This window comes from Engraulis encrasicolus, chromosome 1 (assembly GCF_034702125.1).
Source record: "Engraulis encrasicolus isolate BLACKSEA-1 chromosome 1, IST_EnEncr_1.0, whole genome shotgun sequence".
Classification (NCBI taxonomy): domain Eukaryota; kingdom Metazoa; phylum Chordata; class Actinopteri; order Clupeiformes; family Engraulidae; genus Engraulis; species Engraulis encrasicolus.
The window spans coordinates 56,461,577-56,478,891 of NC_085857.1; the positions used below are offsets into that span (position 1 = coordinate 56,461,577).

General features: G+C 41.7%; 1 protein-coding gene across 1 annotated transcript; it reads left to right on the forward strand.

Annotated features, from left to right (window-relative positions):
- The first annotated feature begins 1,794 nt into the window (after positions 1-1,794).
- On the forward strand, positions 1,795-7,420 carry LOC134455767 (uncharacterized). Its single transcript, XM_063207056.1, has 4 exons — positions 1,795-1,981; positions 2,260-2,412; positions 6,047-6,136; positions 6,897-7,420. Exons 1-4 carry the CDS (start codon positions 1,796-1,798, stop codon positions 7,215-7,217), a joined length of 750 nt encoding a protein of 249 aa, XP_063063126.1. The 5' UTR covers position 1,795; the 3' UTR covers positions 7,218-7,420.
- The last annotated feature ends 9,895 nt before the right edge of the window (positions 7,421-17,315 follow it).

Here is a 17,315-nt window from a genome sequence, read left to right on the forward strand (position 1 = left end):
CTCCCCCTCTGTGTGCACATTAGCTAGCAAGTAGACCAAGTAGTTAGGTAAGGAACTGTGTGAGCAACATGGTAAGCTTATGTTAACTTTAAAATGAGCCGAGTTGGTTGGCAAAACCTATCTATGATCTGTAATATTGTACTTCACAAATGGGTTGAACTGTGTTCGTTTGATATGAGGACCGTTCCTTTGTTACTAGCAGGTGTTTCCTCACAGCATGTTTTCTAAGTAAATTAGCAACTTGTTGCAATGCATTTGACCATTGGCTAGATAAGCTAGCTGGTTAACAAATAGTATTTTTGGAAACGGGGCTCGTGGCTGCCTAGTTGTACGACTGTCGCTAGGTTAGGGCTCTACTTTAATGTGGTACTAGAACTGCCCTTCCGAGGTTGTCCGTGTGGCTGGACTAAACCCTGCTTTGTCTGCAAGCAAAGTTGGCGTGCATGAAATAAGATTGCGTCCATAACTGCGTTATGGAAATGTGTTAGGAAATGGTTCTGAAAGTCTACTTTCGCGCCTGTTCGAGCGGGTGGCTGTAAGCGTCATATTGTAAACAAAATAGTGTTTCTAATTTTCTGTGCGTCATCTGTTGGCTATTACCTCCACTTTCTATCGATGGTTAAATTTGCACAACAGTAGTCATATATTCCTAAATGTACGGGTTGATATCACAGAAGTATGATTGACCTGGGGTTACATTGTTGTGTTTTGCCATTCCTTTTGTTTTTGTATATAATACCTTGTAGGGATCAACTCGTAGAATAGCACTATTATGGAAACGAAGTGAACTGTACAGGGAATGTCAAAACACAAGATTGTGAATGGCCTATTTCAGTGTTTTTCTAAAAAAAAAATTGGTCTCTCTTGTCCCTGTTACTACTGCTTTACTACTGCTTTAAAAGAAAGAAAAGGAACTGCCTATAACTTTGTTCAGATATAAAAGTGTAGCACCCTACATGCATGCTTAACTTGGCCTTTTATGTCTTCTCTCTTTCTGTCATGACTAGGAACTATGCGGTTTCGTGTGATCATTGCACCAGATGACATAAGAAGACTCCACATCGAAAGCCTTCCGGACACGCTTGATGCATTCATCGATATACTGAAGAGAGAACTAAGTTTGGATGGAACGCTGATAGTGCAATTTGAAGACCCAAGCTTCGGCAATGAATTATGTAATCTGACAAGCATGTCTGACCTGACAGGAGACACGACTACATTGAAGGTTTTCCAGAAGCATATCCAAGAGTCTTCAAATGTCCAGGACACCTCCAATGATGATCAGCTTTCTGATTCCACACTCGACACTGCTAGCTTGCCATCAACCTCCTCTGGAGAATCAACTCCCAAACGCAGTGGATATCTACCAGACCCTTTCATCATTCCAAAGTTCCCAACAGACATGGAGTTGAGACTACAGCGTGGCAATGAGGCATATTTCAGAGATGGCTCTCTTTTGGAAGTGTCTAAATCTATGTCCAGTGCCATCCTCGATACATTGGCAGAGGCGCTGTTTGAAATAAAGACCCACCCTAGCCCTGGAGATTGTGCCATTGTTGCGAAAGCTTTGGTGGAAAAATTTCCTTGCCTAAAAGAACCTGGCTCAACATGTGGGTGGTATGCCTGGAAATACAGCATATCCTTCAAAATGGGGAATTTCAGGCAGCAGTTACGCATTGCTGGGTCAGTGGAGCTTTCTGTGCACAAACGGTCAGCCTCTGGGGATTCCAAGAGACCACAGAAAGCCATGAGGTCAGAGGTGAATTTTCTGCCAGAACACCCTCAGAATAGAACCATGGAAATGCTTGAACAAGACCGAAACGATTTACAGAGTGAAATGAAGAAAAAGAATGTGGACTGGAAGAAAGTCGATGCCCTTATGGACAGCACCTTTTCACTGAGGAGGAAGGAGGTCATCAGAGAGGAGCCTTTGGTCAAAGATCTCAAAACCAGATGGCCAGCGTTGTTCACTGAGCGGCAGGTAGGTGCCATATGTTCTTAATGCATTACTATTGAAGTGAAATTGTAGTACATGCATCCTTTATTAATAAGGTATGTTAATATTGAGCACCAAAGTTTAGTCCCTTCCTGTGGGGTCCATGACACTGAAGCACTAATCTCTAATATACTGAATAAGAATGGATTAAACATCTTCATCCTGTACTTTCAAGAGATCACTGCATAGGTCTGTCATGTAACCTACTAGAAAAGGCATAAGTTGGGCTCTCTTGTCTTTGTCTGTTCTTGGCCTTAATGCAGATTGAAGCAGAATTCAGACGGATTGTCTCCAAGAACCTGAAGCAGTCATTTTTTGACGGCCTGGATGAGTTGGTCCCAAGATTTCTGCGTGTTTACAGACAGAGGCAGACAGTGAAGGAACTTCCGGCTATCCTCGCCTCTCTTGATGATGATGTAAGTAATTCCTGGCATAAGGCCTATTGACTGTCAGTCTTTTTAGGCCAAGTCTATTCATTCAACAGAGTTGTGTTGTCATTAAAGGTAGATTATTCTCCATATCGGCTTTTTGAATTACCAGTAAAGACATATTGGCTGCATAGCTTACTATTAAGCTTAGACCGGTAAATATTTATTTTACCTCGTAAATCTTCCCTAATTTGATCTTTCCATGAGTATTGGCTAAAGAACTAGAACTGATATTTTACTGTTCTGACCCTAGTACAGTAAGTTAAGCATCTAAATATGTCTTTTCCTGGTAGTTCATATCTAGTAGATCTTCTTCATATTCTACTTTGTAGCGGCACCTGTGGCTTTTATTAATGCACTCAGTGTTTTTGGGTTCTGATTTCTCATGTACAGTATATCCATGAAGTCCTACTAGGTAAACGTTGTGTTATAATACACGAATACACCATGACTATAATCACTGCTATTAATAAAAAGATTGTAATCACCTTTCTACAATTCAAAACACATTGTCTGTTTAATCATACATACAAAATGTGTTGCCTTAAGCCAGTGTTTCCCAACCAGGGGTACGTGTACCACAAGGGGTACGCAAGCACAGTACAGGGGGTACGTAGAAAAATGTAATGATAAAAAATATTTGGAGCGAAGTCGCACTGAGATAGAGAAACAGATATAGAGCATGAATGAGAGGTATACTCCTCATGTGACGAAATTAAGAGGGTACGCAGGACAAAAAAAGATTGGTAAACACTGCCTTAAGCTACCCTCCTTTTGCAATATATTTGCTATTTGACTTGTGTATTTCAATAGAAAACATCAAAATTCAAAGTCACTCCACACTTTCAAAATATGAGTAACCAGTAGACCCTGTGCACTTGTCTTACGATCAGCAAACTCTGCAGTGGTTTGATCACGTTTGTGGAGGGTCCTTAAAGTGTATATCTCAGGTTAATTTTTATTCAAAATAATGGACTTCCTTTGATAGTTCTACCACTTGAACAATTATCCATCATTTTTTTCATGCAACAGGGCATCAGAAAATGAAATATAATGAGGAAAAGTGTGTATTTTCAGTAACATGTTCAAAGAATTCTAATCTATTGTGTGACGTCAGGCGAGGCCATTCAGTAGCCCGCAGTAGCGGTAGCCCTGCATTCTGTACGGTGTGTGATTGAATTATGCCGTACGGGTATGAAATAAATATCATTGGCAATATTATATCATGACCGCTACAGGGTGCCATGTGACCGTGAGGCAGTAAAATAGCCTACCAGTGTTCGAACTATGCCAAAAAAAAAAAAAAAATGGGGGGGGGGTTACGATTGCGCTTGCCTCAAAGTGCGAGTCTCGAAAGCTTGAATTTGGAGAAGTAGGCCTACCATGTGATTTCAAATTTCAAGTAGGCCTACACTACAAATTACCAGACATTGTTAGTATCAACCTTTAGTAGGTCTATCACGCCATTTCAGCATCATGTCCAAGTGGGAAAGAATGTAAACAGCGACAAATAGGCCTAATAAATAAAACCGTTTGGGTGAATCATTCGCTCCAAGCTTTTTAACGGCAAGGTGCAAAGCAGTCGGCTGCATTGTAAGAGTGCCAGAGATTACCAAATTCAAACGACTGCAAAGCAATCTGTCTGGGCACAGCGGAAAGCACCTGTGCGGTCCACACGGCCGTCAGCAGAAAACGAATAAACCTCCCTTGCGTCCGAGAACATCAGTACACCGTAGGCCCTATGTCAAATGGCGCATTTGTCTACTTGTTTCGAGCACCACGTTTCATTGTCATTGCCCCGAGTTTCTGACAAACCACATAGTTGAGCTGCACAACGTGACACTATACACAGCATGATGAAGCGCCCCCCTCACGTTTGACATCCTCGGGCCGAAGTCTCATAAGGGGGTAAAGACCGTGAACATAGTGACACACACTTCACAGTGGTGTTGGTGAAAACGAAACGAAGTTGCCTCCCACTGCCCAAACGCAAAATAATGCCTAAAATTGAATGGCCAAATAGTCAACTCTCCCACCTTGTGGACACAGAAGGGAACAATTTGAAGAACGCGTTTCAGACGGACGGACAGACATAGCCTACCCTCTTATATAGAGACGCTGGGACGCATCTAAAAACGTGGATCCAACGCGCGTAGTAGGAAAATAGAGACTGAAAAGATACAACCAAAAGGCTCTACTCGAAGGCTCCAGCCAACGCTGTTGAAAGATTGTTTGCCTCTCTCCCTGGCCATCTGAATGAGATAACGTCAAATCTATATGGGCCTATAGGCTAGTTTTGGTATTTATGTTTATATTTGATCTGGCGACTATTGTTGTTTTACTGTCTTGCTTGAACCGCTCTGTTTGGATTACTTGAAGACTTTCCATGGATTATCCTGCATCGTCTCAGTGCCGTGAGTAACCTGGAACATAAGTAGGCTATCAGAGGTGAGCTTAGTCACTTTTGGCCGCGAGAGACTTGGAAGGCGCTACATTTGCGCCACACAACGTGGATTATTGAAACTGAAGACTTGATTTCTTCTATATGGATACTTTCGTTTGGTAGGCCTATAATTACGGACAGTGCAGTTTTTTTGTGACACTCGGACTTTTTTTTTCAAGGAATATAGGTTAACCGAAATAGTCCCGCCGCCGCGTGGGTGTCTGTGACACGCATGTGGGTGACCTTTATTGAAGTTGCATGTAATTCTATAGAACAGTCGAAGGAAATTGAAATAGGCCATGTGATTTTTACAACAGCGACATGACTCGGGTGGTATAGGCCTACTTTAGCCTACTGTTTTGCACCTAGGAAAAGTTTGACGCGATTTCAGCACCATGGACAGTCACTCCCCAGTCGGGCGAATAGCACCACATTTTAGGCTACGCAGATAATTTCCCGTTTGTGCTGTTTGTAATTTAGGTAGCCTATTGCATTTAGCTGACACGATATTGGCAGTTAATTAAAAATGATTAAAAGCAAGCCCAAAAATATGAAGGGACTAGTAAAAAAAAGAAGCCCATGTCGCATAGTCTAGCCTATAGGTCCAAGCAGAATTTGCAACCCTGCATGAATAGCATTTCTACTAAAACTAGTTGGCCAAAAGTTACTAAATCATTTGGAAGTTGTTACAGTGCCCTGCATGAGAAAAGCCGCCGATACAGTTGCGATTTCTATTATAGACCTGCAGGCCACGGCCGTTATATCATTAGTGATCGTCACCTCGCCTATGTAAAATTCCAGGCAAATAAAATTAGAACGTTCACCCATGGCCTCGCCTGACGTAGTCGCCAGGTTACGGTTAAACCCACATTTGCCACAACAAACAACAAAAATCGTTGTTTAACATCGTTTTTGGAGGGACTTATATATGTGGATCATTTATTGAATACAGTGTGTACACATTGATCCAAAGTAGTGGTTAACCTGCGATATGCACTTTAAGTTTTAGTGTTTTTCATTAACAACACAGTCTGTCTATCTCATGTGGTAAAATGGTGTAACAGTTATGTAATGCCATGTGCTAGCGTTGTACTTGCATGACAAATTAACTTTTGCTTTTGACACTGCTTGTGTAGCACTGATTTCCTTTCTGGTTTGGATTCCTATTGTTTTGTACAGAACTCAAATCAACAGAAGAGAGCCGTTGTTCTCCTTGCCCTGCCCTATTTTATGAAGGAGGACCCTTCCAATTTCTTCAAAATCTGTAAGGTACATGAGAAATTATCACTTGCTGATTTTTTTTTTTCATCCAATTGAAGCAATGACTTGTAGTTATAGAATGTGTTAATTGTACACTCCTGAGTGAAATCTTTAAACCAATTGAAAAATGACAAGCATTTGATTTAGACAAGGTTTTGGGTATAGCTTCAAATTGCTAAGTAAAGTAGTGAAGGCTCACCACTCATTTGTTGGTGCAAAGGTACATGATTTATCAGAGACGTCTTAAGTAAAAGGGAAAACATTTGCATACTTTGTATTCCTTTCTTCCTTAAAGGGGTATGCCACTATTTTGGGGCTTAATACAGTTAAACTCGTTGGCTGGGGTTTATAAAGGTGGTAAAGTGTCTTATTTTTCATGTAAGCCGTTGTCTTGCTTTAAGACAAGTTAAAAGAGGGACTATGTCGCTAAGCTAATGAAAGTCAATGGATCCGTGTAGCATGCTACAATGCTACAAGGATCCATTGACTTTCACTAGCTTAGCGACATATTCCCTCTTTTAACTTATCTTAAAGCAAGACAACACTTAACATGAAAAATAAGACACTTTACCACCTTTATAAACCCCAGCCAACGATTTTAACTGTATTAAGCCCCAAAATAGTGGCATACCCCTTTAACAATTGTTTTTCATCAAATATTTATATATTGAAATGCGTTTTATGTATCCGTATGCATCTTGAATGTCAATTTCCTGAGGAATTAATGCTGATTGGCTATGTTGTTCCTATTTCTTTGCTCTGTCACCAGCCAAATGAGGAGAGTGAAGCGGTCAAGGGAATGGACGTGGGAATCCTCATCCTTACAGAGAATGAACAGCGCCCTCTCCCCAAGGAGGTGATCGATGTCGCACTTGCACTGGAGGAGGATGTCGTTCTCCGAAACCTCAAAGATGTGCCTCACGCGTTTTCATTGCTGATGGGTCTGCTTTATGGTCTCAACATCCACTACCCAAAAGGACTCAGGTACATGTTTGAGGTCATACAGAAGGTGATAATGAAGATTGGTGCAGAGTCTTGCTCCGCAAGAGTTAATAGTGTCCGGAACAGGCTCATGTCCACACGCATGTGATCGGACACGCATCTTTAAGTGATATGCCTCACGCGTTTTCATTGCTGATGGGACTGCTTTATGGTCTCAACATCCACTACCCAAAAGGACTCGGGTACATGTTCGAGATCATACAGAAGGTGATAATGAAGATTGGCGATGAGTCTTGCTCCGCAAGAGTTAATGGTGTCCGGAACAGGCTCATGTCCACACACATGTGATCGGACGCGCGTCTTTAAGTGGAGTTGTATGCCGTTTTCTCTCTTTAAATGGTTAAGTTTTTTATACTTGGAGTTTGAAAGGTGAGGGTAGCAAGTTCAGCAAGACTGAACTATGTTTTTTTTCTGGCCCTTGTAGACGTGTATTTTGTACATAAGCTGGATGTGGGTGAATGCCAACCAGTGTGAGTAATTTCAGTATATATTGTGGATCAGACGCTGACAGACGTGGACACAGCAGCAGTAATAGTGAGGCTTACATTTTTGATCTCTCATTTTTTTATTGTCTCACACAGATGTGAGTACCACCTTCTGTTTAATTACGACTGTCTCAAACACTTTGGCTTACACACACACACACACACACACACACACACCAGACACTCAATTGCACTCACTGATGGCCAGACACTCAGATATACTTAAAGAGACAAACTCTGATCAGTCATCCACAAACAGTTACAGTGACTCTTATTTCCATTTATTTGTTTAGGGGGGATAGCCCCTTGAGAAGATATCTCGTTGTCGAGGGGGTCCCCAATGTTTGTTATACCCCAAGTGATGATGCACAGGTCAACTTTTTGAGCAAAGTTGCCTGGCAACAACATGATTGTCTGCTGCTGATTCAAGTTCTGCTGATCAAGGTCTTGTATTGATGAACCCCAAAAAATATCTTGCCGTTTTTTTCCCCAAAAGTGTTGCTCAAAAAGTTGCCTAGTGTCTTACCTTTACCCACTATTGCCAGAGATACTTTTGTGTTTGAGAGGTGAGGGTTGCAACCTGGTTCAAATGGCTTTGGAGGTTGCCATGTTTTGATCACCTTCTCTAGACAATTATACTGTAAGTTACATGTGCTTTATCTTTTGATTAATTCACCCACACGTATATCGCACATATGTGGACACAGCAGCAATAATGGTGACACTCATGTGAGGTCATACAGAAGGTTTTAGTTTCCATGTTGACTTTACTGGCCCTTGTAGACGTGTATACTGTATATAAGCTGGATGTATGTTGTATGTGTGGGTGAGTGAACCAAAATATATACTGAAATCACTCATACTGGTTGGCAGACACTGACACAGACGTGGACACAGCAGCTGGAATAGTGAGGCTTACTTTTTTGTTTTCGTTGAATGTTTTATTGTCTCACATAGATGTGAATACCACCTTCTGTTTAATTACGACTGTCTCAAACACTCAGACAGACAGACAGACACACAGAGACACAGACAGACAGAGACACACACACACACACACACACACACACACACACACACACACACACACACACACACACACACACACACACACACACACACACACACACACACACACACACACACACACACACACACACACACACACACACACACAGACTCAGACAGACACACACACACACACACACAGAGACTCAGACAGACACACACACACACACACACACAGAGACTCAGACACACACACAGAGACACAGACAGAGACACACACAGAGACACAGACAGACAGACAGACAGACAGACAGACAGACAGACAGACAGACAGACAGAAAGACACACAGACACACACACAGACAGGCAGACAGACAGACAGACACAGACACACAGAGACACAGACAGGCACACACACACACGACACTCGGACGCTCTGTTACAGTGACTTTTATGTTTTGTTATACCCCAAGTGATGATGCACAGGTCAACTTTTTGAGCAAAGTTGCCTGGCAACAACATGATTGTCTACTGCTGATTCAAGTTCTGCTGATCAAGGTCTTGTATTGATGAACCCAAAAAAAATATCTTGCCGTTTTGTTTCCCAAAAGTGTTGCTCAAAAAGTTGCCTAGTGTCTTACCTTTACCCACTATTGCCAGAGATACTTTTGTGTTTGAGAGATGAGGGTTGCAACCTGGTTCAAATGGCTTTGGAGGTTGCCATGTTTTGATCACCTTTTGTAGATCAATTATACTGTACATGCACTTTTATGTTTTGATTCATTCACCCACACATATATCACAAACAGATGTGGACACAGCAGCAATAATGGTGACACTCATGTGAGGTCACAAGGTGAAAATGAACATTTGTGTGAACATTCCTCCTCGAGACTGAAGTGAATGTTGTCCGGAACAAACGTATGTCCATCTGTGATGGCAGACGCGTATATTATACATAAGCTGGATGTGTGTGTGTGTGTGTGTGCATGTGTGGGTGAGTCAACCAAAAGAGAAACTGACCTCACTTCAACTGGTCAGCAAACACTGATGCAGATGTGGCTTAAAGTGTTACTGTCCCATTTTTGGAAATGAGCTCATATTACACCTCTCCTTGAGTTAAATAGTTGAGTTTTACCTTTCTCCTGTACTTTCAACCGTTCTCTGAGTACTGCAGTGCAAATTTTACCTCCATGCTAGCGGTTAATATTGACTCCTATGAGACCAGTTAGCCGCCAGCTGGTCTCATAGGACTCAATGTTAACTGCTAGCATGGAGGTAAAATTTGCACTGCCATACTAAGAGAACAGTTGAAAGTACAGGAGAGGCAAAACTCAACTATTTAACTCAAGGAGAGGTGTAATATGAGCTCATTTCCAAAAATGGGACAGTAACACTTAAAGAAATTGCTGTTTTATTGCCTCTTGTAATCGTGTAAGCTTATACATGCTATCTATGGCATCGTATTGTTTTCAGAAAATATGCCCTCTTTTTTTCTTTTTTGCCACTTTTTTTTGGGTATACATATGCCGACTTAATCAGTGTCATGTACAGTGAAAGTGTTTAATAAATGTGGGTTGTTATTCATGAGTGAGTCTTGTGTAATTTTGCTGTACACCTAAAAAGAAGTTGGAAGAACTTCAATTTTGAAGGCAACCAAGGTAACACCTGAAAAAAAGTTGGAAGAACTTCAATTTGTTAGCTCTATGAACATATCAAGAAAGTTACCTTGGTTGCCTTCAAAATTGAAGTTGAGATAAATGCAAAACTTGAGTCAAGCAGACTGTATAAACATGTTGTACTGATGTAGAATAGAGTGGAGTCAACATAACCATTTGTTCATACAACATACAATTAGAAGTTGGACTGATGTAGATTACAGTGGGGTCCACACAAAAGTGTGTCCATACAACACACAATTAGAAGTTGGACTGATGTAGATTACAGTGGGGTCCACACAAAAATGTGTCCATACAACACACAATTAGAAGTTGGACTGATGTAGATTACAGTGGGGTCCACACAAGAATTTGTCCATACAACACACAATTAGAAGTTGGATTGATTGAAATTGTTGTTCAGTCCACAAGACCATTTGTTCATACAACACATAATTGGAAGTTGTTTGGAAAGCAAACATCAGTTCACCTGACATGTCATTAGTTCTCCGAACTTTCAACCTTTAGCTGAGCGAACTGGTTTCCTTTTTGTGCCAACTTAATGTATCATTTCCATACAACTTCAAATTTCAAGGCAACCAGGTTACACGAATTTTGAAGTTGAGTCAACAATTTTTTTTTTACAGTGTAGGGGACAGTAGAGTACCATGCTCAGGGTACCTCAGTCATGGAGGAGGATAGGGGACAGTAGAGTACCATGCTCAGGCTACCTCAGTCATGGAGGAGGATAGGGGACAGTACAGTTCCATGCTCAGGGTACCTCAGTCCTAGATGAGGATGGGGGACAATAGCGTACCTGAGTCATGGAGGAGGATGGAGGACAGTGGAGTCCCATGCTTAGGGAACCTCAGTCCTGGAGGAGGATAGGGGACAGTAGAGTACCATGCTTAGGGTACCTCAGTCCTGGAGGAGGATGGAGGACAGTAGAGTCCCATGCTCAGGGTACCTCAGTCATGGAGGGGGATGGGGGGCAGTAGAGTACCATGCTCAGGGAGTCAGGGTACCTCAGTCATGTAGTGTTTTGTAGTTTTGGGAACCTATCGCAGAATGGGTAGGGAGAGACCAATACATAATTTAGGACAAGAATATGTGTGTGTGAGTGTGTGTGTGTGTGTGTGTGTGTGTGTGTGTGTGTGTGTGTGTGTGTGTGTGTGTGTGTGTGTGTGTGTGTGTGTGTGTGTGTGTGTGTGTGTGTGTGTGTGTGTGTGTGTGAGATCCTCAAAATTTGAAATTTTGTGTGATCAACATGCAGATATATATAAGAGACTTACCTTCAAGTAATAATGCTCCACAACACACACACACACACACACACACACACACACACACACACACACACACACACACACACACACACACACACACACACACACACACACACACACACATGCAAACGCACACACACACACACGCATACAGGTATGCACACAAATGCACACACACAAACACGCATGCGCGCACACACACACAGTGTGTATGTGCGTGTGTGTCTGTTAAAAATGCAGATATGTATCTCATTAAAGGTTGTCAGGAAAGAAGGACATAAATCATGTTATTATGGAGTATGACACATGCCACACACACACACACACACACACACACACACACACACACACACACACACACACACACACACACACACACACACACACACACACACACACACACACACACACACACACACACACACACACACACACACACACACACACACAGGTTAACAATGCATGATGTCACCAACACCAAGCTTTAAAATGTTCTACAGAAGACAGTGGTTATGCGTCTCTCTCTCACACACACAAAAACACACACACGCACACACACACACACACACACACACACACACACACACACACACACACACACACACACACACACACACACACACACACACACACACACACACACACACACACACACACACAGAGTTTCAAATTCCTTTTGAGTTGACTCTCCTTCTCATTGTGTGTGTGTGTGTGTGTGTGTGTGTGTGTGTGTGTGTGTGTGTGTGTGTGTGTGTGTGTGTGTGTGTGTGTGTGTGTGTGTGTGTGTGTGTGTGTGTGTGTGTGTGTAATGACGCACAACCACTAACTTCTCTCGAACATTAACAAATTTGTCAATGCATTTTTAATGTGTGTGTGTGTTGCCCCAACAGTGCGATGGGAAGGAAAAAGACAACAGAAAGTCCCCACCATACCAAAACATAGACACTGTAAAGCGTCTTTGAGTGCCGAGAAAAGTTTTGTATTTATTATCATCATTATTATTATTGTTGTATTAATTACTTTAATAAATAAGTTAACTTTGTAAATGATGTAAATATTAAAAAAAAAAAAACATACTATCCATGTGCAAATGTATATTTCTATTCAAGGAGAGCTGTACATTACAATATATCACTTCTGCTGTTGTCCTGCCACACAATGATGTAGTTTATATCTGCTGGTAGTTTACACATCTGCTCTAATTGTCTAGCCTATGCACTTAACTGTTCTGTAATGCACAATATAAAAAATATTAAAAAAAAAAAAAAGCTCCTTTAAGCATATGCTCTTACTGTACTGTGTCCTTCCAACGGTTGTGTGTGTGTGTGTGTGTGTGTGTGTGTGTGTGTGTGTGTGTGTGTGTGTGTGTGTGTGTGTGTGTGTGTGTGTGTGTGTGTGTGTGTGTGTGTGTGTGTGTGTGGGGTGTGTGAGTGCGTGCGTGTGTGTGTGTTTTGCTTTTCTTCCGCATTCAGCTTTTTACCCTTCTACCCCTCACTCAAATCTATTTTAAACACTTATATAATAATAAAAAAACAATCACAAGGAAATAATATTCTCACATGGCAGCACTTTAATTTAAATGTTGGATGATCACAGAAGTGCACAAAGTCAAGGGGACTTAATTAAACACTACATACACCACACATACAAAGTCATAGGGACTTACATAAACAGTACATACGCCACACTATACACATTTGTTATTGAAGAATAAATACTTAAAGCATACAAATACTAATAATACTAAATAAAAATAACACTAAATAATACTAAATATGTATAGAAAACGGGTGCATTTTGCAGTGCAGCAGGATTCAAAATCCTGTTGCTTGGTGATCTTCAGTGTGGGGATTCCAGGCTATTACCATATTTTTCAGACTATAAAGGTGCACTGGCAATATCAATGAATCTTAATATCAATGTTAAAGTGTATTTTCATGCTGTACACAAGGCACATCAAACAGAACTTTGTAGCCTAACTTTATTTTGCTATTGAGAAGTGCAACATAAATCAATGGTCCATCACGTCCTGTAGTTTACAAAAGCCGTAATGAAACATTTCGATTTTTTTGTCAAAAATATACTTGATACTTAAGGCCCGTTTCATTATAATGTACACCACCTAATTTTGAGTAAATGTATACCATTTAAATGTTATTGTCTAAAACGTATGGTAAACTTTTTACTATTTCTCTTATCGGATCTGTTTACCTTTTTAATATCAAATGTTTGACCACTCGAATTTCCCCTGGGGGACAGTGAAGTGTACCTTCATCTCAACTCTGACCATGAAAAAAAATAAATAGCAAATTAAATTATATTAAATGATTGCCAACATTTAGAGTCTACGTTTGTTTAGAGTATAACCATGGTTGGGGGTAACTGATAAATATTCACAGAAAACACATACGTATATCTGATAGAAAATAGAAACTGTATGTATTTAGGGTCGCTATGGTGAGTGCGCTAAGGCACTTGTCCATGGCCATAGGGAGCCAGGTTCGAGTCCACCTAGCGTCACTTCCTAGTTTTTTTTTATCTCCTGCTCAATTCCTGTCTCCTCTCACACTGCCTTGTCCTCATGAACGAGGACAACCCCCCCCCCCCCCACCCCCCGCCCCCGCTGACCAAAAAAATAGACACATTATATATTATCTTAATAAATAAATCACATTTGTAAACGATATGAATATTACAAAAAGCATACTATTTGTGTGCAAATACATATTCAAAGGAAACTGTACATTACAATAATGCACTTCTGCTGCCACTCTTTGGTCCTCGCATGTCATCGGTCACTGGAGCTTGACTGACAGGTCAATGAACCAAAGTCTGCGCCAGTAACAGTGACGCCAACATCAGGGTCCATCCTCCATAGGGGTGAGATGCGCTGCCAGCCACCGGGTGGACCACTTTGGAACAGACAGAAAACACAACAGATATACAAATATGAGAGAACACATGACAGAATACGCACCAGAGAGGGGGGGGGGGAGTAGACTAATGTACAGGCAGGTAAGTGTCTCGCAGTTTGATGGCGGCGATGGACAGACAGAGAGAGAGAGAGAGAGAGAGAGAGAGAGAGAGAGAGAGAGAGAGAGAGAGAGAGAACGAGTGAGTGAGTGAGAGAGAGAGAGAGAGAGAGAGAGAGAGAGAGAGAGAGAGAGAGAGAGAGAGAGAGAGAGAGAGAGAGAGAGAGAGAGCATGGCAACACCGCACCTTAACAGTCATGCTAATAAAGCACAATTTGAACTTGAATTTGAATTTGAACTTAAATTTTAGACACACACACACACACACACACACACATGCACAGAGACACACAGAGAGAGACTGAGAGATACTGTATCTCACCTGTGCCGTATATGTTGGTGATGGGTAGAGAGAGAGAGGGAGAGAGAGAGAGAGAGAGAGAGAGAGAGAGAGAGAGAGAGAGAGAGAGAGAGAGAGAGAGAGAGAGAGAGAGAGAGAGAGAGAGAGAGAGATTATATTCTACCTGTGCCGTTGACGTGGGTTACTGGTAGGGAGATGTCATTGCTGCGTGCTGCTCTCATCAGAGTGTTGTAGACGGCCTCTTCAGCCACATCAGCATAGAAGATGATGGACAGGTCATGGATGATAGAGCCCGCTCTAAACACAACACATGGACATTATAGTAGTGGTGTCAACAGTAATCGATTAGGCAATGCATCGCAATGCAGGGCGGGGCAATTCAATTCAATGCGGCAAGTGCCATAATCGATGCGGGATATTTTCTCAAGTTTCAATTATTTCCGTGGAGATTTCCGGAGCAAATAAATGTTAAATTAAATAAAAGTACTTCAAGGCATTGAAAAATCTAAGACTTGTACAGGAAACAGCCAATAAAATGCTGTTCAGTATCTGACTGCTTGTATTGCCTCATCATGACTGATGAAAAATTTACTTTGCTCTCAGTAGAAATGTAATGCATTACAATGCATTGTAGAATCGAATCGAATCGCTATCTTCCGAATTGTAATCGAATCGAATCGTGAGGGCAGTGACAATGCACACCACTACATTAGTGTGTGTGTGTGTGTGTGTGTGTGTGTGTGTGTGTGTGTGTGTGTGTGTGTGTGTGTGTGTGTGTGTGTGTGTGTGTGTGTGTGAGAGAGAGAGAGAGAGAGAGAGAGAGAGAGAGAGAGAGAGAGAGAGAGAGAGAGAGAGAGAGAGAGTGTGTGTCCGTGCGTGCGTGTGTCCTCAAGACATTTACCGTCCAAGACACTGGCTCAGATGAATGAGTCTGTATGTATGTATGTATGTATGTATGTATGTATGTATGTATGTATGTATGTATGTATGTATGTATGTATGTATGTATGTATGTATGTATGTATGTATGTATGGGTATGTGAGTCTGTGGGTGCATTCCAATATACCACCTTGCATCCTCCACAATGTGTGCGTCACATTTTGCTGAAGCCCCACCTCCGCAGTGAAAACAATTAAGTTTCCCCGCCGTCAGCCTAGCCACAGCAATTTTTGGGGAGCTATTCTTCATTCACCATCCAGTTTGCAAATGAGAAAAAGACTTTATAATTGAGTTTCTGCGAGATATTGAAATATAATGCTGTTGTCAGTGATGTCATCACGACGTATTACTTCCTGGCATGAGGCCACAAGCACAAGTGGAGTGTGTGTGTGTGTGTGTGTGTGTGTGTGTGTGTGTGTGTGTGTGTGTGTGTGTGTGTGTGTGTGTGTGTGTGTGTGTGTGTGTGTGTGTGTGTGTGTGTGTGTGTGTGTGTGTGTGTGTGTGTGTCTGCGTATCTGTGTGCCAATGTGTGAATGAATACCTTAAGTTTTGAGTTTTGAGGCTGTCAAAGTTGGAATTGAAATCCTCACGAAAGAATGGCTCCAGCTACATAAAAGGGCAGACCAAAATTCATCATCCATTATATATCACGTCGTTTGTCATTTCACTGCTTCAAAGGTGTCTCTCATCATGTGGAAAAGGCTAAGATACTGTTTACATATGGACATTTTTGAAAACACATCAGAGTCGACCTCTCATTTACACATAAACAGACTCTTAAAAAAGTTTTCCTTTGATACCATAGTTTTAAAAATATCCTTTTTAGGGGGGGTAAAACTCACTTGTTACAATGGCCGTTTTTAATTTATCCACATCCTGTGTTTATATATAAATGGATGAAAAAAACTGCATTTAAAATTGTATGCATACTTCAAAACAGTGCTTAATAGTACACGTTTGGGAACCAGGAAGCGTACCTCTTCTTTGAGCTGGGCCTCACGCTGCTTGAAGACCTCTGATTGGCTGTCCCCCATGGCGGAGACCCATGTTTCATTTGTCGTGATGAACGCATTGACAACACTGCGGGCAGCAGCTGCACAAACAGAGGGTAGAAATTTGCTGGTGGTGTTGTTGCTAAGGCAACTGATGTTGTAAGGTGTTCTACAGTAAGGTTGATGAGGGTGCTGATAAGCCTGTTGGTGTTGGGGGATCTGTCGGTGTTGTGGCTAAGGGAAATAATGTTGTAGGGCGTTCTAAGGTTGATGAGGGTGCTGTTAAGCCTGTTGATGTGGCAACTGTTGTAATTGCTTTTGCTGTTTCTATGGCAACTGGTGTTGTAGCTGAGAGAATTGGTGTTGCTGTGGTCTCTGTAAGCTCTGAGGGTGTAGAGAGAGAAGTGTTGTGGGGTCTGCTATTGCTGTTGAATGGTCGGGGGGGGGCTGTGGTTGTTGAGAGGTTTGCTGTTGAGATCGTTAT

Coding starts and splice junctions, on each gene's coding strand:
- LOC134455767 (XM_063207056.1), top strand. CDS start 1,796: ATGGAAATGCTTGAACAAGACCGAAACGATTTACAGAGTGAAATGAAG. Junction 1,982..2,259: donor CGTTGTTCACTGAGCGGCAG/GTAGGTGCCATA, acceptor GCCTTAATGCAG/ATTGAAGCAGAATTCAGACG. Junction 2,413..6,046: donor TCGCCTCTCTTGATGATGAT/GTAAGTAATTCC, acceptor TGTTTTGTACAG/AACTCAAATCAACAGAAGAG.